This window comes from Vanellus vanellus (assembly GCF_965231255.1).
Source record: "Vanellus vanellus genome assembly, chromosome: 1".
NCBI lineage: Eukaryota > Metazoa > Chordata > Aves > Charadriiformes > Charadriidae > Vanellus > Vanellus vanellus.
In genome coordinates, this window is record NC_138905.1 from 132,786,708 (window position 1) to 132,810,559 (window position 23,852).

General features: G+C 43.1%; 2 protein-coding genes across 2 annotated transcripts in view; both read left to right on the forward strand.

The window, feature by feature from the left end:
• The window catches only part of PCYT1B (phosphate cytidylyltransferase 1B, choline), a gene marked incomplete at its 3' end in the record, with an annotated part of 33,545 nt that overhangs the window by 7,619 nt on the left and 2,074 nt on the right, over positions 1-23,852 (forward strand). Inside the window, exons 2-7 of the mRNA XM_082498660.1 lie at positions 5,495-5,594; positions 10,245-10,361; positions 13,547-13,698; positions 14,657-14,735; positions 17,857-17,999; positions 19,915-20,103. Of these exons, the coding sequence (XP_082354786.1) occupies positions 5,495-5,594; positions 10,245-10,361; positions 13,547-13,698; positions 14,657-14,735; positions 17,857-17,999; positions 19,915-20,103 (780 nt within the window). The remainder of the gene's footprint in view (positions 1-5,494; positions 5,595-10,244; positions 10,362-13,546; positions 13,699-14,656; positions 14,736-17,856; positions 18,000-19,914; positions 20,104-23,852) is intronic.
• Positions 16,449-23,852, forward strand: part of ACOT9 (acyl-CoA thioesterase 9) — a 334,937-nt gene continuing 327,533 nt past the window's right edge. The window contains exon 1 of the mRNA XM_082498659.1: positions 16,449-16,453. The gene's annotated coding sequence lies outside the window, so the exon portion shown is untranslated. The remainder of the gene's footprint in view (positions 16,454-23,852) is intronic.

A 23,852-nucleotide genomic window follows, 5' to 3' on the forward strand; every position in this document is an offset into this window, starting at 1 on the left:
GAAAAAGCAACTTAGAATAAGGCAATTTGGGATGCTTGCAAACAGCTTTTTTTTTTTTTTTAAGTTATTATTCTTATTAGGTTAGTTTGTCCTATTTTTAGTTTACATCCACATCCCTGAGTCAGAACAACTGTGGGAGAACAGGCTAGATTTTCTTTTGATACATGCATTAATACTGGAACTGTTTGTGAAAAGTTTACCTGGAGGCACCCACCAGTAACATTCAATTACAATTTAATTGCTTATAAAATTATCTTTTTGGGTCAAGGTTACTAAAGTTAATATGTGAGACAACATGATTTTCATTTTTCACAATGTTCACTCCCTGAACCTCTAAGAGATGACCTTGGTAGTCCCTAACATAGTCTTTCCACTTGCAAAGTGTATTCATACTTCAGAAACTCAGCATGTATTTTTAGTTCCTTCTCAAGAGTTTTGATAGTGTTTTTCTCTTAAATGTTCCTTAAAACTGATGTCAGTGTTTCCTGCTCTGTAATTATTGTTTGTTAACATCAGGAACAGGTTCCCAAAATAATCTTTCCTCATATGAGTAGATCTTACCCATGTGATTTGTTCCAGTGAAATCAGTTATCTGTTTTAAATACTGCCTCTGAGATAAAAGGAGATTACAGCATCAGACCTCCCACGGAGTTTGCCTGCTGGCTTAATTGTTTTATAAGCACAGGCCCAGCCTGCTCTACCAAGTTTTGCCTCAGTAGCTGTACTGGTTCAAGATCTGAAATTTTCTTGGACCTTTGTTGATGGCAAAATCTTAGATGACAATATAACTATTCTCTCTACCAGGAGAACAATGTTTTTGTCTATGTCATGTGGTGAAGGAGGTAATGTAGCTGCACAAATATAAAAAAAAATAAAGAAGAGCTCCTTCCATTAGCACAGTTATAATGGCAAATGCATGATGGTATAGATGGGTCTACATTTGCCCATTTTCAAAAATATTTCTGTCATTCTTGCTGTTGTATAAAGAAATAACCCAAATAAAAAAAAATAAAACAACACAAAAACAACAGAAAACAAACCATAGCACAACTAATTATTTCCTATTACAGGCTGTAAGTAAAAGAGGGTGTGGAGGTGCTCATGCTTTTGACCTGTTGTTTCAGTGGTACGACTCCTGTTCCTCTGCCAATCACTGACTGCTTTCCTTTTAATCCATCTGAAACATAAGCTATGAATGTTTATCTGGTGACTAGCAGCTGAGTTAAATGGCTACAGTAGCCTAAGAGAGTGTGAAGAATGATAATAAAAAGGCAGCATCAAGATACACCTGAAAAGAAGCTGCTTCTGGCTGTCATGTAGGGTTTCTTCATAATCCTGGCCACAGAACCAGCTCAGGGCTGCCTGCCACACTGTACTCTCCTGTCTGGGCTACTGTCACAATAAATATAGTTGCGGGTTACTAAGATGTTACTGGGTACAAACGGAGCTGTGAGGCATTTGCTATGAAGCCCTCCCTTTGCCAACCTTCCATCTTTTAATTTCCCGAAGTTTATTGAGAGTCACTCAGTTATTTTGCAAATTTGTGAGAATGCAAGTAAGACACTGTTTAAACTTGTCATAGAATAAGTCACTTCTGATATGCTAGAGTTATTAGATATGTTTTCATGTGCGTTCATTTTTTAGGAAGTGAATTTAATTATAATTGACTGCAGCGTCTTCATTCCCAGGGAATAAAACTTGCATTGTAAGAGTTTTTTAATATCTTCTGAAGTAAATATCACTAATGAGTCCTAATATTGCGATGACTTCTCCATTTATGACGTGTAATAGGCTTTCTCTAGACACCACATACTAGTAATACAGTAACAATGTGGCATTGGTCTGCTTAAATGAAAGTAAGGTCTCCCTGCTGGCACCAGGTGCTTATGTCATCAAAGATAACTGCAAAGTGTGAGCACCATGTGAATAATTTTCTATTCCTATCTATTAAAGCTCTAGAAATTGGAAAAGTTATCAGTTTGAACACTGTAGAAACCACCTTGCAGTTAACAGGGAAGGGCCACAAAAATAATCACAGTTGTGGACCAGCTTCCATACAAGAGACAAATAAATGGGGTAAAGCTCTTCAGCCTGGAAAACGTGACTGAGAGAAGAAAAGAGAGACGCAGGAATAGGTGACTACGAATGAATTTGCTGACGCTTCCAGTACAAGAATATCAAATAATACAAGGAGGAGGCAGGTGCTGAACAAACAGAGAAAATTAATCACCAAACTCATGCTTAGGCTATAGAGCACCCTGCTACAGGATGATGCAGATTTCGGAAGCTTACCTTCTTACAAAATATGAGGCTAATTTGACTTGCTTGTGTAATCGCAAAATGTAAATGCCTAGAAAATAATGAAGGCACAGTTGAAGGGAAAAATTGGTCAGCGAAAGACAGAAGTATGTTTGCACGAAATCTTTGTCTAACCATCTGATTATTGGCAAAACTGTAGCAAACTTCTAAAAGTACTTTAATGGATTAAACAAAATGAAAAAGCTGCTATATAAACTACTTGCTCTCTTCTCCCAATTCTAATTATTACTGACAAGAAACTGGAAAGAATACAAGTAATTTTATACACACTGGAAGAGGTTTGATAAATTATTTCTGGTTTTTAATAATTTCTTGAAATATTTTATCTTATGCTGTTCGATACAAACCAAATGGTGTCATTTATTTTACATGTAAGATATTTTTGTTGAACTCGGCAACGTTTTTTTCTAGACTAGATAAAATGAAATAATATTGGATACTAATTGGGAAGCTATTGCTGTATTTCATTTGATCTGTCAGCACAGAGTATTCATGCATTTCTCTATGTGGCTTCTCTTTGATAGAATATTGATGATTTTAATCTATTATATTTAATGTATTTTCATATCCAGTGACTGAGAGGTCACAGAGTAGCAGGAATATTGACAAGTCTGGTTCTAAGCCCTTGGCCATAAAGCCAGCTTTCATGATGAGAGTTTACAAAAAGCTGGACTGATGGGAAGCTAATAGAGGTGGCTTTCCATTGAGCTGAGACCAAAAGAAAAATCTTGGTGTTGCAAAGGCGTTTACATGGATAAAAAGCACCACTGTGTTTGCCTAGGGGGAAAAAAAAAATCTTGCTGCAAACTGGGCCTATTTTCTTCAAATAATCTCCAAGGAAACAGCCTCTGCCAAGCTAGGATCTGATTACCAGTTGCAGGCCTCAGACCATAGCCATTATTGTTTTAACATCTTTGCCTTCTTCTTTATCCCAGTGGGAAGCAGGCTGTATGGGCTGCAGTGTAACTTGACCTTGCTTGTAGATAAAAAGACAGGTTAGCACACAGCAATCACAAAGCCAGAAGGAAAAAGACAGTATTTAGAAAATAAAGGAAGAAGCTGGCATGGTATGATTATGTGTAATGCTCTACGCTGTGCGGCGTGGGTGGTCTGATGAACAGTGCCCATCCACGAAACCCAGACAGAAACTTGGACTTGGTCAGGGTTTCTCCATTTTTAACATTGTCTGGGCAGAGAAGCTGTGTTTTTAATCACTAAGATGTTAACGTTACCTCAGATGATTTCCTGCAACCTTGGAGATTAAGAAAAAAAGGAGAGAAAAATGGAAGGAGAAAAAAAATCTATATAAAATTTTAGTGCTTTTGGTAAACAAAATGAATAGTAAATCAGCAGAAAGAGTTGGATATGAACCTTAGAGCTCACTTTAAGTCTTTGCTGCTCTTTTACTGCTGTCCTGTGAGTTTTCCATGCAATAAGCTAGTGAGCCCAGAGGTCAGCAGCAATTAGGCATGACATGTCTTAAAGTGTCTCAGGGGTGCCAAAGAAAATAAATGCTCACTAATTATGCATTCAGCATCAAAAGCTGAAAAAAAGTGTAAAGGGGAAAAGAGATTCTGCTACGATCAACCATAGGTGCTCAAACTGGTACAACAACCGTGCATCGCATAAGTGGTCACTGTCAAAACCAAACCAAGCCACAGCTTCAAGGCCATGAGGTCCCAGCTAAATCACAGTGCATGCAAAGTAAGTGATATATTCAGCTTGTCTCAACCACCACTTCATCTCACAAAAACAAAGCAACCGAAAAGGATTTTAGGTTGACTTCATCAGGGCCACAAAGAGAGAGGGCTGGAGCACCTCTCCTATGAGGACAGGCTGAGAGAGTTGGGGTTGTTCAGCCTGGAGAAGAGAATGCTCTGGGGAGACCTTGTTGTGGCCTTCCAGTGCCTAAAGGGGGCCTACAGGAGAGCTGGGGAAGCACTTTTTACTCGGGCATGTAGTGATAGGACGAGGGGGAACGGCTTCAAACTAGAAGGGTGTAGATTTAGATTAGATAACAGGAAGAAATCTTTCACTTTGAGGGTGGTGAGACACTGGAACAGGTTGCCCAGAGAAGTTGTGGATGCCCTATCCCTGGAGGTGTTCAAGGCCAGGCTGGATGGGGCTTTGAGCAACCTGGTCTAGTGGGAGGTGTCCCTGCCCATGGCAGGGAAGGGTTGGAACTAGATGATCTTCAAGGTCCCTTCCAACCTAAACCATTCTATGATTCTAAAACTCAGCTCATGGTATTTTGCTGTTTCTATGATTTCATGAAGATTTCAAGCCAAGAGCAGTGGAAGTGTGTTTTTTCATATCAGACCATATGGCAGATAATAAATATCTGAGATTCTGATTGCTGATAACTTCCTACATAGGCATGGGTAGAAAATGTAATTTCTGTAATTAGATTTCCTGGTGGATAATGCCACATCATTCTTCATACATCCTCACTCTCTCTCTTATACCTTTAGGTTATAAGCACTTCAGAGCAAGTACCCTCGTGGTGCTCTGACCACAGTTAGAGCATTTTAGTACTATTACAGTATGTGTCAGACCAAAGAAAGGAGCTGCAGCTCAGTTAGCTCTAGTTAGGTGGGACTTCTGGTTGCAGTATTGGCTTTATTTTGAATGGCTCCTCAAAATTATACAAGGTTCTGATTAAAAACACAGCAAAACAACCTGTAGTCCCAGTCATCTGTACTGATGTCTTGTCAGTGGGAGGAACTGGTGCTTGTGAGGAAGTGGCCCATTTGCAGCTTTCTAAATCCCAATTAGTTTTCCCAGCTATTATTTACACATAGCAAAATACATTTTGCATCTTAGGCCTTTGGACTCATTGTGGCCAAACCAAGGATTAAGGTGCTTGGGTCATCAAACCTGACTTCGATCTCAGCAAATGGAAAAATTGTGTATCTGCACCAACTTCAGAAATGCTTGAGCTTCTCAACAGAGACAAAGAATTAAGTTGCATGATGTGTTTGGAAAGCTTTATTTTCCTCATCGTTTTACTTTGTGTGAATTGTGTATGCTCAGGGGTGACCGAAAAGCAAAAATCCCCATGGAACAAACCAGCATTAAGCCTGGTTACAGCATCTTGCCACAGTTAAACGGTTCTTTTTTAACTACTTGATGGAAGAAACCAATTTACTTTCTTTGTTGTTTTTTCCCCTTCCAGACTCTGACGGCACCTGCTCCATTTGCAGATGAAACAAGCTGTCAGTGCCAAGCCCCCCATGAGAAGCTAACGATTGCACAAGCCCGCCTGGGAACACCAGGTATGTATAGAGAGCAACATCAGCAGGACCTAAAGCACAGGCTCTCCCTTACAAATGTCTGTCTGTGCTCACTTGTGCCTTCCGCTTGGAAGCAGAAAGGCCAGCCTGGTATCTGGTGCTGTCAGGTAATAGGGAAGAAGCCAGTGACAAGGGGACTGTTATCTTTGCTACAGAAAGAACAAGAGAAAACATTTCAGCTTAGAGTTTGATGTTTTCCTGGATGTCTGCATGTTGGTCGGAAGGAAAGCTTGCCAACCCACTCCAGACAGCCTTGAATCATAGAATTGCTGAGGTTGGAAGGGACCTTTAAGATCATCAAGTCCAACCATTAACCTACCCTGACAAAAACCACTTCTAAACCAGGTCCCTAAGTACCACATCTACCCTTTTTTTAAACACCTCCAGGGATGGCGAATCCACCACCTACCTGGGCAGCCTATTCCAACGTTTAATAACCCTTTCAGTGAAAAAAATGTTTCCTAATATCCAATCTAAACCTCCCCTGACATAACTTGAACCCGTTTCCTCTCGTCCTATCAATTGTCACCAGGGAGAAGAGGTCAGCCCCTACCTGTCTACAATGTCCTTTCAGGTACTTGTAGAGGGTGATAAGATCTCCCCTCAGCCTCCTCTTCTCCAGGCTAAACAACCCCAGTTCCCTCAGTCATTCCTCATAAGATTTGTCCTCCAGACCCCTCACCGGCTTTGTAGCCCTTCTCTGGACACGCTCCAACACCTCAATGTCCTTCTTGTAGTGAGGGGCCCAAAACTGAACACAGTACTTGAGGTGGGGCCTCACCAGTGCCGAGTACAGGGGGACGATCACTTCCCTAGTCCTGCTCATCACACTATTCCTAATACAGGCTAGGATGCTGTTGGCCTTCTTGGCCACCTGGGCACACTGCTGGCTCATATTCAGCCGGCTGTCCACCAACACCCCCAGATCCTTTTCTGCTGGGCAGTTTTCAAGCCACTCCACCCCAATCCTGTAGCGCTGCATGGGGTTGTTGTGACCCAAGTGCAGGACCCAGCACTTGGCCTTGTTGAACCTCATACCATTGGCCTCAGCCCATCTGTCCAGCCTGTCCAGATCCCTCTGCAGAGGCAATCTACCCTCAAGCAGATCAATGCGCCCGTCTAGCTTAGGGTCATCTGCGAACTTACTGAGGGTGCATTCGATCCCCTCATCCAGGTCATTGATAAAGATATTAAATAGAACGGGCCCCAGCACTGAGCCCTGGGGGACACCACTTGTGACCGGACACCAACTGGATTTAAATCCATGCACCACCACTCTCTGGGCGTGGCCATCCAGCCAGTTTTTTACCCAGAGAAGAGTACACCTGTCCAGGCTGTGAGCAGCCAGTTTCTCCAGGAGAATGTGTGGGAAACGGTGTCAAAAGCTTTGCAAAAATCCAGGTAGATAACATCCACAGCTTTTCGCTCATCCACTAAGCTGGTCACCTTATCATAGAAGGAGATCAGGTTTGTCAGGCATGACCTGCCTTTCACAAACCCATGCTGACTGGGCCTGATCACCCTGTTCTCCTGCATGTGCCATGTAATGGCACTGAGGATGATCTGCTCCATGACCTTCCCAGGCACCAAGGTCAGAGTGACTGGCCTGTAGTTCCCTGGATCCTCCTTCTGGCCCTTCTTGTGGATGGGTGTCACATTTGCCAACCTCCAGTCAGCTGGGACCTCTCCAGTTATCCAGGACTGCTCATAAATGATGCAAAGTGGCCTGGTGAGCACTTCCGCCAGCTCCTTCAGTACCCTTGGGTGGATCCCATCTGGCCCCATAGATTTGTGCACCTCCAGGTGCTGAAGCAGGTCCCTCACCATTTCCCTTTGGATTACAGGGGCTTCATTCTGCTTCCCATCCCTGCCTTCTAGCTCAGGGGTCTGGGTACTCAGGGAACAACTGGTCCTAGTGCTGAAGACTGAGGCAAAGACGGCATTAAGTACCTCAGCCTTTTCCTCATCCTTGGTCACTATGTTGCCGGCCCCATCTACTAGAGGACAGAGATTATCCTTAGTCCTCTTTTTATTGCTAATATATTTATAGAAACTTTTTTTGTTGTCCTCGACAACAGAAGCCAGGTTTAGTTCTAGCTGGCCCTCCTGATTTTTTCCCTACGTAGCCTTACTACCTCTTTGTAGTCCTCTTGAGTGGCCGGCCCTTCCTTCCAAAGGCCATAAATCCTCTTTTTTTCCCCTAAGTTGCAACCCTAGCTCCCTGTTCAGCCAGGCATGTCTGTTTCCCTGATGGCTTGTCTTTCGGCACATGGGGACAGCCTGCTCCTGTGCCTTTAAGACTTCTTTCTTGAAAAACATCCAGGCTTCCGGGACTCCTTTGCCCTGGAGGACTGCCTCCCAGGGGACTTTGTCAACCAGGCTCCTGAAAAGCCCAAAGTCTGCCCTCCGGAAGTCCAAGGTAGCAGTTCTGCTGATCCCCCACCTTGCTTCTCCCAGAATCGAGAACTCTATCATTTCATCACTCTTCCCAAGACAGCCTCCTACTGTCACATCCCCCACATGACCTTCCCTGTTTACAAACAGCAGGTCCAGCAGGGCAGCTCCTCTAGTTGGCTCTCTCACCAACTGTGTCAAGAAGTTATCCCCAGTACATTCCAGGAACCTTCTAGACTGTTCCCTCCCTGCTGTATTGTATTCCCAGCAGATATCCAGCAAATTGATGTCCCCCATGAGGACAAGAGCTTGCGATCTTGAGACTTCTCCCAGCCGTTTATAGAATATTTCATCTGCCTCCTCATCCTGGTTGGGCGGTCTATAACAGACTCCTACTAGGATATCTGCCTTGTTAACCCTCCCCCTGATTCTTACCCATAAACACTCAACCCCATTATCACCAGCATTTAGTTCAAAGCATTCATAACACTCCCTGACATACAGGGCCACACCCCCGCCTCTCCTTGCTTGCCTATCCTTCCTGAAGAGCCTGTAGCCATCCATGGCGGCACTATAGCTATGTGAGTCATCCCACCACATTTCTGTGATCCATCATAATTATCCTGCTGTACAATGGCTTCCAGCTCCTCCTGTTTGTTGCCCTTGCTACATGCATTAGTGTATAATCACTTCAGTTGGGCTTTTGGTCCCTTCTCCTTTTTACTGGAGGGAGCCGAAATTCTGCCACCCCCAGACTTATCCCTAAGGAGCCCGGTTACGCCCCGTACCTTTTCCAAGTCTAGTGCTAGCATGCTGCTTTCAGGATTTTGCTAGCAAGCTCAGATCTATCCCCATCCCCCTTTGAATCTAGTTTAAAGCTCTGTCAATGAGCCCCACCAGCTCCTGCCCTAAAACCCTTTTCCCCCTCTGAGACAGGCTTTTATTGTCTGTTGCCAGCAGGCCCGGTGTCTTGAAAAGCAGCCCATGATCAAAGAACCCAAAGTCCTGCTGATGACACCAGTATCTGAGCCAGGCGTTGATCAGCTGGCATTTTCCTCCACACATTGAAGTTGTGTTGTGCAGTGGCTACCTCCTGGATTCTCTTCCTGTACTGTCTCTGTATGCTGTAAAACCTCTTTTTTCACTGATACTCTTTTTGATCACATCAGACTTTAAGTGTCCTTAAAGGCCATTTACCCTTTGAAAAGAAACCATGCCCAATTTTGGAGATCTTTATCTGGACAGTTTTTCCAGACCTACCTTTGTGATCGAGCTGGGGAAACAGGATGGTTTCACATAAAGTCCCAAATACGCACTTCAGCCCTCCCTAAATTCCATGAGATTCTTTTAGAAAAGTCTTCATATACTTGTTTTATGTATTTAAAATAAGCTTTTAAAGTATGTACACTGCATAGAGGTAAGCCCCAGCTTTCCACTCATCTCTGCAAGGAAGAATGTTGTCCCCGTGTTTCTGTGGACCCCTGGATGTCCTAACAGCAGAGATACCTCTTTGTAGAACTGAAGCCCAATCCATGGAGTTTGGAGTTGTGTTGCTGTCATCTCTGCTGTCCTTTTGCTTGGAGGTGACTTCTTTGTGGCACAGCTGCCAGGCTTGTCATTTGGTAAAGCAAGTCCTTTTCTATCTGGAGGCTGCTGGTGAAGATGTCATACAGAAAGCAAGAGTTAGAAGGGTGATAGCAGGAAGATGGTGAGAAAAAGCAATGATCAGCTCATTAGAGAGAAGAGCTTGGAGGAAGGATAGAAAAAGGGAAGTGAACGGTTTATGTGGCAGAGATAAGCAATACATTTTAACAGTGGTAAGTTGTGGAAAAAAGAAAGTCACAGATGAGGGGAGGAAAAGGGAGATGGTAGGAAAAAATAAGGAAAAATTGAAAAAATCCAGAAGGCAGAACTGTCTAGAAAGGCAGAGAAAAAAGAACAAGACATATGGTGGAACTCTGAATGAGGCAGGAAGATGACATTTTTGCTAAATTAGAATATGGGGATGATGGATGATAATAAATAGGCAAAGTCTGAGAGAAAACAGCAGAGACTACAGAGAAGAACAAGTAATGAGCAGGATAAAACACTGTGAGTTCACCCACGGTGCATTTTGAACATCAGAATTGGGGTAAATCTCCGCAATCATCTGATAAGGGAATGAAAACCTGTCCAGTAAGAATTAAGTGCAACTTGTTTTGGGTCTGAAAAATCACTGTTGTGTTTCTTTCTCCACAGTTGACAGACCTGTCAGAGTGTATGCAGACGGGATATTTGACCTCTTCCACTCTGGCCATGCTAGAGCTCTTATGCAAGCCAAAACCCTCTTCCCAAATAGCTACTTATTAGTAGGAGGTAAGATCAGAGTTATTTATTGCACTGGATTTTTCCTTCTGGGCTTCAGTATCAGAGAGTTATTGCTGTGCTTGCACCCCCAGCTGTTTATACACTATGACTTTGAATGCTACTTTCACTCTGGGGGCTTTCTATAGGTGATTTGCCTTGAATTACATCTTACAATTGCATCAATTAAAGTAAAAGTCAAATTCTGCCCTCAGCAGCATAGGCACAATTCACATTATAGTTAAAGCAGGTGCCTGCATGACTCTGAGCTTAGAATAGCTCCATATGAATAATTTACCTTTCCAGTTATTCACTCAAAATTGTTCAAAGACGGAGATGAGTGAATGAGATCAACCACTCATTTATTTCTGGCTCCTTGGTCCCTTCGCCAGCCAGGCACAGCCCACGTCCCCTGGCTGCCAGGTCAGTACTGTGTGTGCAGACCCAGCCTTCAACATCAGCAGAGAAGCTAAATCCAGCCTGTTATCATTGGAGACCCAAATGTAGGTCACGATTTGAAGATAGTTTTGAGCTCACAAGTGTCCCCAAGCAGGTTACTTTCTTATCAGTTTGGGTTTGTTGTTTTTGGTTTTGTTTTTTTTTTTTCTGTGAATATCTTTTTTTTTTTTTTGCTGTGTGGCTGGCTAACAGCTGTTCAGCAGTTAGTACGTGCCTGAGTAGTCACCGGAGGGTGGCTGTGTCCTGCCTAGCTGGCTGTGCAAGCCCTGCTCTCATGAGGCCTCATAAACATGCATTTTGGTTCCATTTTCCCTGCACCTTTGGGGCTGAGATATGCCTCACATACATAAACGTTTCACAGCAGCATTCAGCTGCTCAAATGCTTACAGCAGTGATGATAAAGCAAACGTGAATGCAATCTTCAGACACTTTATAAGATGTATTATTTTGCATCTGTGTCTCAAATCAGTTGAAAGGGGGTGAGGGGGGGAAAACGCAATAAGAGGAAAAGCAGAATCTCCTTCTAAACGCACTTTTTTATTTTACTCTTAAGTTTATGAATTGTGGCAATTTCCATGGAGCTTCCTGGGAGGGAAAGGAGAGATCCCTTTGTTATGAAGGAAACATTTAGGACTCTCTTGTTTTCCTGCTGAGCCAGATAGCTTGCACAAGAAGCTAGTGGAGGTGCAAGACTGTGAGGTTTTAAAAAAATGCAAGTTATGTAGGTTTTGTTGTGGAGTGGGGGGTGGCCCAGATCAGGGAAGGAGCTTTAGGGCAAAAGCCTGACTTCTTTGAAATTCATGGCATAGTTTTGCTTTGCTCTTATTTTTGGAGTGAAGGACAAAGCAGCCAGCACTCATCAGCACCTCTTCCCAGTAAGGCACTCTGCATCTTAGCATGTTTAAAAAAATGGGCACCTTTCCACACCCACATTCAATTTGTGCTGCAAAAGCACTGGTGTCATGTGTCTCTGTGGGCACCACAACCAACCCCTTTTATTTCTCATTGTGAAGATAGTTATTCGGAGCTAAGAAATATTTTTTTTAATAGATATTTATACCTTCCCAAATCAGCCATTAGAGCAGGATGACAGAATCAAAAGGAAATACAGAGATATTGTGTCTGCACTACACATGAAAAAGTATTCAAGAAATGAAATAAAATCTTTCTACAGAATTCAAGCAAAAATTACTATTTTCCAATAATTTCAGTAGACCCTTCCTTCCAGGAGAGACTAGCTGTAAGATGACATAAAGGCTGTAAATAAATATAAATACAATCTCAGAAGGGATCTTTCTACTGAAAATGCTTTGATCTCCATTAAATTTCTTATCAGCAGGCGTCAAGAAATGGCATGATAGGATAGAGTAGCAGTTTGCTATCTGAAATTCATATGTATATTATTATCTGGCTTTAAATTTTGCACTAACTCCAGGGCTATCTCAGCCTTCCTACATTTTTCATGTTTTAAAGGTCCTTAACGACCATCACAGCAAGACCATCCATTTTAGATCTCAAGAAAGACCGCATCTTTGCTAGCGCCTTGCTTGATAGGTTGATGTTTTCAAATTAGAAAGAAGCAGCAGCTGTAGGGCTACTTTCACACTTCCCTGCAGCACTAATAATGTTGCATTTATCATTTGTCAAGTACATTTACTATTTGTCCTGGTGTCACAGACAAGTGAGATCAGAAGGCACAGGTTTGACCTGTGGTGAAGGACAACTACTGTCACCCCAGCTATAAATGGGTATCGCATTATTCCATGTGGACTGTCAAATTACTATCATAGCTATAATATTGGACAGGGTTACAGTTGTGGGAACAGGCCACTGTGTTTTACACAACATTTTGTGCGTAGAAAGATAATACCTAACTTTTATAGTCCTCCAGTAACATGGGTATTACTTCCGCTCATTTTGAAAGCAATGTGGCAAAGTATTGGTACATCCAGAGTTAAAGATGCAGGATTTCTGGACTTGCTTATTCCATGGCTTCTCCTAGTCCTTTCCATGGGGCTTCTTTCTGTGATTTCCCACTTGAACATGGCACAAGCCTTATTTCTCTTCCTATGAAACTTGCTGAACTCAAAATCTGCCATGACTTGTTTTCCATCAGTGTTTCTATAGTGAGAAACTGTTCTGCGGTGATTTAGAGCTTTGTTGCCAAATCCATCGTTCAGAGCGTTGTTTACCTAAGAACAAAAAGCAGAACAGGAGGCTCAGAGAGGCTGAGGGGTCTCCATCTTTGGAAACTCAACTGGATGTGGCCCTGAGCAACCTGTTGCAGGTGGCCCTGCTGTGAGGAGGGGGGGTTGGATTAGGTGATGTCCAGTGGTGCCTCAACCATTTTGTGATATATGAAGTTTGTGAGCACTCTGTGATTGATGACACTGCACTTTTTTATTGTTTTTAAAGCATTGGCCATCACCCCTGAAATTTCATAGCCTGTGAAATCCCCACTTATAGTGGGATTGAGTTACCTCAACATGTGCATATAGTACCACTTGCGATGTCCTACAATATCTCACTTGGTCTTTGGCTGCAGCTCCAGAAAGGGAAAGATCTCTCTGTGGTTGTACCTGTCAACCCTGAGCAGAACTCTTAGATGCCCCGGAGCACCCCAAAATTAGCTAAGCTAATAACTAAATGCTTAATGGAATTATTAGGAAATAATCAACTTCTTGTTTTGCCAATTCTACTGAGTGTGGAACCGTTTTGTTGATACTTCCATATTTCAGTTTGCAGTGATGATTTAACTCATAAATTCAAAGGCTTCACTGTGATGAACGAAACTGAGCGATATGAAGCCCTCAGACACTGTCGTTATGTGGATGAGGTCATCAGAGATGCACCCTGGACACTGACACCCGAGTTCCTTGAAAAACATAAGGTACATTCCTCCCCTTATCCCCCTCTTCCCCTTTGTAGACTGACAGTTGAGAATAAACAGCAAGTCTGTGAAATTCTACTAGCTGGAGCAAATTATTTAATTTAGTTAATTCCAGTCACTGAAATTAGGTACATGGCATTGCTTGGCTCCTTCTTTGCCAGAAAATGTTATATTTGTCTTGCCTTTTTTTTCTCAATATGCTGAGATGATTTCTGTAGTGGGATTTGTGAATGGCAAAATAACACTGAAGAATTATTCACAAATTTACTTTCAGGAATGGAGATAATGAATCATCAGGAAAGGAGATCATGAACCATCAAGTTATCGCATAGTAACTAAAGTCCCATTAAAGTCCTGAATTAAAGGCACATTTCTTATTAATGTCAACAGGTGCAATAATTAGCCCGAAATATGTAAAAATGTCAGGTGTCCTCTCTAAAAGGCAGGATAGAATTTCTTACATACTACTGACTGGCTTGCAATATATATAAATCTTAACAAAAGCAGAATTAACTGGGATGTATTTTAATGTCCACATCACTGGGTGACATTACTAGCATGACAGTACTAGGTATACATGTATATACGCACAGCCCTAAGGAGGCAGAATCAATAATCCTGCCTCCATGGTTTTGAAAGCCAAGGTTTTGCCACTTGTCTTAGCTCTTCCAGTTGCAGCAAAAGCAGGTTTTCTACAGAATATCACACAGAGCCAGCCAGAGCGATGTGTTAATGGCAGTGCTTCTAGAGACAAGCTTGCTGTTCTTTCATAATTGATCACGCAACACAGCAGTTGTAGGCCTAAATCTAGTGCAATGTTCTAGGTGATGGCTTTAGGATGAGAATGTCAAAAGCAAATCAGCTGAAGTCGAGAAAAGAGATGATCCTCCACAACGACCCCCCACTGAAGCAAAATTCAGTGATGGTGGCATATGATTCTTCTTCTGTTCACTGGCAGATTGACTTTGTAGCCCACGATGACATCCCGTACTCCTCCGCTGGCTCGGATGATGTATACAAACACATAAAGGAGGCAGGTAAGGGCAACTTTACATTTTTAGCACCTTTCTTTACAGCCTCAGCTCTAATCCTTTTACCGCCTTTTGACCACAACTGCTGGGAGAGAAGCAGTAGAGATAATATCATGTTCTTTTACACCCTGACTTCAGCAGAAAGATTCACTTTGTAAAACCACAGAGGATGTCCTTGGCTGAATTCCTGCCATAACCCCCAGGAAACCATTCAGATCTGTCATGAAAGAGTCCCATCTGGGTTTTTAAAAAAATTTTAGGGTGCTTGACTAAAAGCTCTGAACAGTTGAAAATGAGTTTAGTTCCCACAGGAGCCCAGCCAACTTCAGTGTTTTGTTGATAACCACAAAATGATGACTCCGTGACACAGCCCAGTCCTGAATATGGGCAAGCACAGGCAGCCTTCAGGAGTCATTAGGATCCGCTTCTCATTTGCATCGAGAGTTCTTTTTGCTATACTGGCAAAGGTTTTAAATCAGTACCAGAGTAATTAATTTGCCATGACTATTTAACAGTTTGGTTGACTACCGTATTACACTGACCGTGATCATGCTGAAGTCATCAGGAGTTTGTATCTCTTCAGTTCAAGGAAACTGAAGTAAATCTGAGGAGGTAATGTTAAACCACTGTTTGCCAGCAACAGCTATCCTAACACAGTGAACAGTGCGGGAGGAGGAACTGATCATACCTTTTTTCTCCTGCTCCCTGGAGGTGCTGCTTTGAACCCTGGCAAAACCATCCTCTTCCTGGTCTACATAAGCACATATATTGGAGGCTTAAAAAAATTCCAGAGTGAATCTGTCTGATGGTAATTTGTCATGCAAAGTTACCTTCTCAAGCTATATAATGACAGCAGTAGACCAGGTATTGACCTGAGCTGAAAGAATAAGCTTTTTGTAGCAGCCGTTCTTGATCTTTTTTTCCACTTGCAAGCCTCGCTGTGGTGTAAGACTCACAACCCTGCTTTGAGAACTACTGTTCTACAGTTTCAGAGCCAGCACCAGCTTACTTCACTAGGCAATGGAACAAAGCTACCTCTGGTAAGGGCAGGTCACCAAGGGACATGAAGCATTCGTGCTGGACAGGCAGCTATTTTGCTTTTCTTCTGTAAGGTGCTGAGTGCACAGGACAACATGACAGGAGCCCTTGGTGTCACTGCATCGTTACCAGACTGAGCTGGAGAGTGCCCAAACCTGGCACATCCTTCTCTGCTGCTGTTGGGCACGCATGCAATGCACACATGTCCTGACAAGAAAGTCAAACTTTGCAGAATAGAGTACGGACTTCCAGCTTCAAGGACTTGTGGTCTGTCCTCTGTCTATCACTGTGAGATGCTGGAGAGGTGACTTCAGTCTTGTATAGCTGAATTTTGTTACATATAAACTGGGAATAATGTGAAGAGTTTTGAGATCTAGTGCTGTAATAGTCCTAACACTCCAGAGCAGCATTATTAGACTAATGAATTTCCCCTTTCTCCTAAGGGCTTTTGTTTTACATAGACCAATGCTGTGGATGCGTTTGTGCATTTTCCTTAGTTCCAGTACTCCCATTTTCCCACATCAGGTTGTTGGGGAGCAGAGAAGCAGATTGGAACTGTGGAGATCCTAGTGTAGATTCCCATAGGCTCCCATTTCCCCACTGCCTTCAGTGGGTGGGAGGGTGTACAGACAACGGGGAGCTGGGTGACAGTGCACTGACTAAACCTCTGCACATTTGTGAATAATTAGTTTGGAAAACATGAGTCAGTCCAATACATGCAGCACATGAAAGCAAAATCAGTGACTAAGGGTAATGTTGTCATACATGGGTTTGTGCATCTACTTGAAAACAGTTCAGCTTTTGGCTTAGCAAGGGTAGGGTTTGGATTTTGTTCATTTATTCTTGTAGCTCCTATCTATAAAGGCTTCTGGCTCAAAGTGGGTTTTTCTGCTTCCAAAAATAGTTTCCTGAGTGACTGCTGCAAGCCTGAAAAGCACGGTCAGGGAAACCTCTCTGCTCGTGATTAAAATAATCTATTTTTTAGCAGAGTATTAATTAGAGATCAGAAAGAAAAAATATCACGTAGCATTTAGTCACAAGAGTCTGCTAAGCTTCTTGATTCCTTCTCCAGATCTTTTTCTAACCCTGTGAAATTAGTGAGCAATGCCTGCTTACTTCAAGTGAATACGTAAGGATTAATTTGCCCGTAACTATAGCACCCTTTTAAGACAAAGCACTACTTTTTTTTTTCCAAAACCATTTCCAGTCTTATCTCACAGTGCTCTCTCATCAGCAGCTCAATGTTGCAATTACGTATAAGTGATAGTAGTAATTTTTTGTAGCCCTAACTAACTACTAAACCAATGTGTGCTAGCACTCTGCTATTATTTATTGCCTGTGACTTCCTTTAACGGCTCAAGTGATGCTGTCTTGATGAGGAGCAATTAAAAAGCAATATATTCTCTGGTATGTTGAGGAAAATACAAGCAGTGTTAGTAAGTGGCCAGTTTTATTAGGGATGGATCTGCTGGAACAGGAAGAGTGGTTATGCAGCCACTGACATGGCCAGGTGGACATGAAATGGGGGGGGCTGTGGAGACTGGTACCCTGGTTTGTTCACACCACCATTATGCTTCATCTTCCTGTTACAAACCACCAGCACCTCCAGGGTGTTTCCCAGTTATTGTAATGCATCTTTTACCTGACGGTGCTTCCTGGCTTTGGCCAAGGTCAGAGGCTGGTCTGTTTTACTCAGAGGAACAAAGCCAACCCCCTGCTCCTTTATATAACATTAAACAAGGGCTATGCTTATGGAAAGAACTGCTCAGTGAATTGCCACAACTGTGAGGTTTTGCCTTCCTGGCTCAGGAGCCCCTGCCAGTCTAGTAACTTTCACATTGCAGCCGACACTGTGAAGAGGGCAAGTTCTAGCCTTTCTGAAGACTTGAAGAAAAATGAATGGTATAGCAACCTGGGGCCTTCTCTAAGCTCACACAAGAACAACAGGAAAGAACTGGGAATAAGATGAGCAGAACTGCAAGTCTCTTAACCTTTAGTCAGGCATTTTTGTGTTCATCCTCAGCTACCTGCCGCAGTGCCTGGTCCTGCCATGCTTTCTCAGCAGGCTTTCTTTTCCCACTTTGCTCAGGAATGTTCGTACCAACGCAGAGAACCGAAGGTATCTCCACATCGGATATCATCACAAGGATCGTCCGGGACTACGACGTGTATGCCCGGCGTAACCTCCAACGAGGATACACTGCCAAAGAGCTGAATGTTAGTTTTATAAATGTAAGTACACCAATCTGTTCTGAAACACTATCTCCTAGGAGCCCGAATGTAAAGCTTAAAAAAGGATATCTTCCTCCTGCTGTTTTTAAAATAGCTGGGAAGAACTTAATTTAAAAGAAGTTGGTAAGCTGAGGGTAGTTTTAATTACTCCTATTAATTAGCAGCTTCAATTCCATCTTATGCTTTCATGTTTGTAACAAAGCTGCTGCCCCCCCCTCCTCCTAACTTAATGACGCACTAGGAAGGAGGCCACCCCCCCCACTGTGGGCTTCCCAGCCACTCACCCAAGACACGATTACGTTCTTTATTCCCATTGTGAGAAGGCAGCACAGAGAGCAAAGATTTTAGTACCCAAACTTTTTCTACAATGCGACAGGATAAAAAACAAACCAGCTGAGTAGTGTGATAACTAGAGGAGGCTAAAGTAGTTTTTAAAAGACAAGGAAGTGTGTTAGGAAGCTCACACACAAATAATGCTGAAGAGATCAGAGGCTACAATAGGTAGGGCAAGAACACCATTTTAAAAGGATGGCTCAGAAAAACGTATCAGCTCAAATTATTCAGTTTCCATGTACAGAACTGCACCTAACTCCCCAGTAAGGAGTAAACACTTAACAGAAACAAAAGTTTACTTTCCTTCATTTTCTGTTTCAAGTCTTAACTGAAGGCCTCAAGATAACCCACATTACCAAAGTGTTTCCTGTGATTGGACTGGCTCACAGAACTCCCCCTCCTTCCCTGGAGCTGGGAAACCCCCTTATGAAGGACTGAATTATGTCATTTCATGAGGGTTTTGTTTACTTGTTTCTTATTTTGGAGTCTGGCAGATAAATCACAGACTACAGGGCATAAATATTTATTTCACGGTGCTTTTTTTTCAGTCTTCTACAAAATCTCTAAAAATAATCCTTCTTATAAGTACTCCACCCAGGAGGATCACTATTGCTAATATCCGTTAAATTAAGTTACGCTGGGTGCCTTGGGTGTTCTCAAATTTATCCTTTAGAGGCTCTGAGGTTAAGATTCTGTTGCATAAGGTATGCTTCCCCCAGTCTCGAGACACTCATGTATCCTGAAGTTCCTCCTGGCATTTCATTATTTAGCGTATAGTAGTTTAAATACAGAAATACTAATTTGTACCAGAGGCTGTTTGTGTTTCAAAATGAAAACCTCCAGGATTTTGCCAAGACAGAAGAGCACCGATTTCCTTGTTAAAGGAAAGGCTTGGTCACCTATTAGGTGCAACGCGAGTTCAGGGCAAAAGCCCTTTAACCCTGAAGTATTTTAGAAGCTTGCCCCGACGTTAGCCCCCTAACATTATCTTCTCTGTCCCTCTCTTTTTCTGTGTGACTTCACAATTAGGAGTTTGCTATCTTTTCTATCAAGTCTGCCGGCCACAAGTCGCTGGCCTATGCACATCTTTCTGTTGCAGCCAGAAGCTCCTGTATTAGCCAGGGTTGGAGGTAAAGAGAGTTTTCCTTCTGCTCTGCAGAACTCCAAACAAAGAGACATTTTGGTCCAAATTATCATCCCAGCTGGCAAGTCAGCAGTGGTCTGTGTTTGCTAGGAAACCCAGGGAGATTTGCCTTTTGCTTAAGTTTGAGCTGTTGATTTCTCAGTTATATCCTTCACAAGATTCATATAATTTTCAAAGTGCATTCAGTTTGAAAATATGGAAAGATTCATATAGTGAATTAAACACAGTAATCACACAAGACAGTCTTTTCAATGTGGACCTTCTGCGCTTCATTCCACAAACGTTAAATTTGCATTTATAAAAATAATGTGGGAATAGTTAACCAAGGCCATATGTATTGGGATACATTAATCCAATTTTTTTTCTTCTTCGCAACTGTCAGTGGCTAATTATTTCCAAGTCCCTATATATTAATCTCCATTCCCACTTTTAAAACAGGAGAAGAAATACCGTTTTCAAAACCAAGTGGACAAAATGAAAGAAAAAGTCAAGAATGTGGAGGAAAAGTCAAAAGAATTTGTTTACAAGGTGGAAGAGAAGAGCCATGACCTCATTCAGAAATGGGAAGAAAAGTCCAGGGAATTTATTGGCAACTTTTTAGAGCTGTTTGGACCCGATGGAGCCTGGGTAGGTATTCTGCCATCCTAGGAAACCTGAGTGTTTATTTATCTTCTGTAATGCAGATCAAGAGCAGATTCTTTTGCTCCAGTCTTTGTTTTGAAAGCCAGCACAGTAGGATAACTCCAAACCTGCCTGCTGAATCTGATAATGCATGCCAGTACTACAGCAGGAGGATTTGCCACTTCTGGCTGTTGCTTCTTTGGGATAATTTCTGTCTTTTGTGAAGGTGCGATGCTGAATGTGATACTGCATTCAGTAGAGCTGTGTAACAGCAACACGCGAGCAAACAGGCTAATACACTCTATTCTCCCCATTAGCACTAAATGGGACCACACAGACATCAGGGAGGAATTACACACTGGAGGTGGTGAGGAAAACAGGGACGACAACATTTTCAGTGGTTGTCTTCATGCTCTGTATTCAGCAGTAGAAGATGACAATTTCCTAACTTTAAAAATTACTGATGTAAAGTTCCGAGAAATAATTTTACATGTTGAGTTGCCAGGCTTATCTAACTGATTGCAGAGAAGGCTCAGGTGGGACTGAAGCACTTTCGAGGCTCTCCTCAGTATGTGCTGGCTCCACAGAGCCCATTTGCCAAAGGTCCTCAGGAGAGTCTGTAACAGCATCCTTCTGGGGAGAAACCCCAGGGCCTTACCTGCTCAAACCAAAGTAACGCATTTTAGTGAGTGATGAGTTGGTAACACTTCAGAGACCCAAGAGAGTCTTGGGCCCCCATCTTTCAGTTCCGATAGCTTGGCAAACCTTGAGAAGCTTGGTTTTCTTGTACTGCTTCCTTTTGCTATGTTAAAACCAGTAGCAAAGCTTAATTTGAATGTAAGGTACCATTTATTTGAACAGACCTTCTTAGACCTTCCTGTTGGGAGTCAGTCCTTTTCCAACAAGGTCTCTGCACAGCTGTGTACTGGTGAAAGCCCAGGCCCCAGCCAGACCCTCCAGTACATGCATCGTCTTGGACGTGCTGCTGTAGTTGCATCCTCTGAGCAAAGCTTTTGCCTGGTTCAAGGAACTCTAAGCAAGCATGGAGGAGAGCAGCAAGTAATGCAGGGTAAACTGAGGAGAGCAGAGTAAGCGCTAGAAAAGGGTCTGAAGGACCCTGCAGAACAGCAGGGTCCTTCAGAGATGCACTTTCAGACCGTGGCATGCAGTCAGGCAGCTCCCTCCTCACTGGAAAGCAAAGCCTTTGCAAGAGGCTTGTGCAAACCTTTAACTGCTCATGGATTACAGTTTGAGGCAAAATGTCAATAGAGGCAGCAAGACAGAAAAAACAGTTTAGGACTAGCACGAAGCAGAGACTACTGGCATATTTTTAAAGAGCCAACACACACGTAATGTTCTCTCGTGTCACTTTTATCAGTTTGTACCTGAACAACTTCCCATCACGAAAGGTACCTTCTATTGGAAAGATCTCAGCAGAGGTTCTGTTTAAAAACAAACTCCCAGGAAGCTTCACAAACCCCTGGTGAATTAAGTAGCCCACATCACAGCCACCTCACAACCCAGTGCCACCAAAGCACGTAGTACCTGCCTGTTATTGGAGTTCTTATCTTTTCTCTGCCATGACTTGCTGTGCTGATTACCACTCAGCTGAGAAAAGCCTAAAATTAGGCTGCGCAGGCTTCAGAACAGAGACTGCATCTTTATAATCTCTTTACATCTATGTCTGTCCTGTGCAAAGGCAGGTGCTCTCTGAGTAACCGTGGTCCCAGCTGTATAAACAAAAAGCTTATTTAGCAATTTGTCCATTGACAGTATCATTTTCCTTGGGAAGCGGAAGAGGGTAAACTCTTCTAACAAAAAGCCCAGGTTTACCTGCATTGACCACATCCACATGAAGAATGCTTTCTCTGTAAGTTACTTTTCATAGAGCTTGGCAAGTGTTCCCACACATGGGATGGTCCTGTGGCCATAGGTGCTGAATAAATGAAACTGATGCTACCAAGGCACGTGAAACCCACAGGGGGTGAGATGAGTTTGGCTGCGCGGAGAAAGGAAAAGAATTTCAAAGCCTTGATCCCATTCCCTGACTCTGCCCACTCAACACTGCACACTGATGGCATTTTTAAAAACCCTTTGCTGATAAGAAAATTTTACCAAATGCGAGTAGAGGAACGCTGCTCTGCAAACGTCGTTGGAGGGGGTGGAGAGGGCCTCCTGTTCACTGAGTTAGTGTCCCAACCACAGAGCAAGAAATCTGGTGCAACTGCAGAGACCTTTGCTAAGTACAAGAGTGAAAATTCCTTGCAGTGTGGTAGGAAAAGCATCAGTGACAGCAAGCTGAGAGGTGTTGTGGCTTTTTTTAAATCAGTTTGAGCCTTGCAACAGGAAAGACTTTTAAAATAATGATAACTTGCTATTAGTGTCAAAACTGTTATTAACATTAATTTGCCTTATCTCTGTTAGTTAGATGTTGCTTTTAATGTTGACATTAAAAGTACAAGAATCATTATGGGCATGCTAGATTCCTAGATCAGTAATTTGCATGCCATTAATATGCTATTATTATTTCACAAATAATTATTATAATACACTTTATGCTAGCATCAATTTTCTAAAAGTAAGGGCTACGTAACCCACAAAAAAATGCCTGTTTGTGAAAAAGGTCAAAATGTCAGTTTTCAAATGTCAAGATGTCTATAATTCATTGCCAATTTTGCCCACCTGTGCAATCCCCTGTATGTATTTTTTCTGCGAGCTAGTCACAGAGGTGTCAGAAACAACAATTAATGTGGCACAAAACTTTTGTCCTGGCTTGAGAGAGGACCACCGTGCAGCCTGGCATGGAGGCCCTAATGGTAGAGATGCCGTTCCACAGATGTGGAAACCAGGGGGCTTCATTCCACCTCCTCTGACGTGGAAGAGCAGGCAGCTCACTTCAGAATGCAAGCCTCACAGGGCAGGGCTTCCATGCCAGTGTCCCCCTGGGAGGAGACGAGGTGTCCCTCCAAAGGGCCCGTTTCCCTCTACTTGGTGCACAGAGGGAGTGGGGGACGGCTGTGCTGGAAAATGGCTGCATAAATCTTACAGGTTGCAATTAGAACCCGGGGCCGGTGTTTAGGTCACACTGTGTGTCCGCAGCCTGGACCTCAGCATGGCTTTGAAAGTCTGCAGAAAGCAGCAGTCCACCATAACACCCAACTAGCATTTGTTTTGTAAAGCAAAGGAGTATCAATGTGTGGGCAATAAAATTCAGATATAGGTTAAATGTTTTTGCCCAGTAGCAAGTGTGCCAAAAGCAAAGCATTATCTCCCTAAACTAGTTGGGTGTACCTGAATTTGCTTGAACCAAGGCTTTGAAATTTTTTTCCTGCCCCTGGTAAAGGTCCAGAGCCCACCCAGCCTTGTCTAACCCTCCGGCACTCCAAAGACGCCATTACCACTTGTCCTACTTCTTCAGCACCCAGTGGCTGAGGAGCACTCCCCCATTAGCAAGACCTTGCCTGCAAAGGGCACATCAGTAGACTCTGCTGCAGCACAGCTGGAGGGGAAGAGTCATTCTGGGGGCAGATGAATTACACTACCTCCTCCTGTGGTAGTTTTGGTTTTAGCCAGCAACCTGGTGGCTAAAGCACTAATGCAGGAGGCAATGTGGACTGGGCGGGCACTTACCCTGCTGAAAGTGTGAGTGCACCAGCTTGTTCAAGCAACAAACTCTCTGCTGAAGCAGGTGTCCTACAGCCTGGCTGAGAGCCTCAGGAGGAAGGTGGGGTGCTCCTTTCCATCCCCGGCCCATG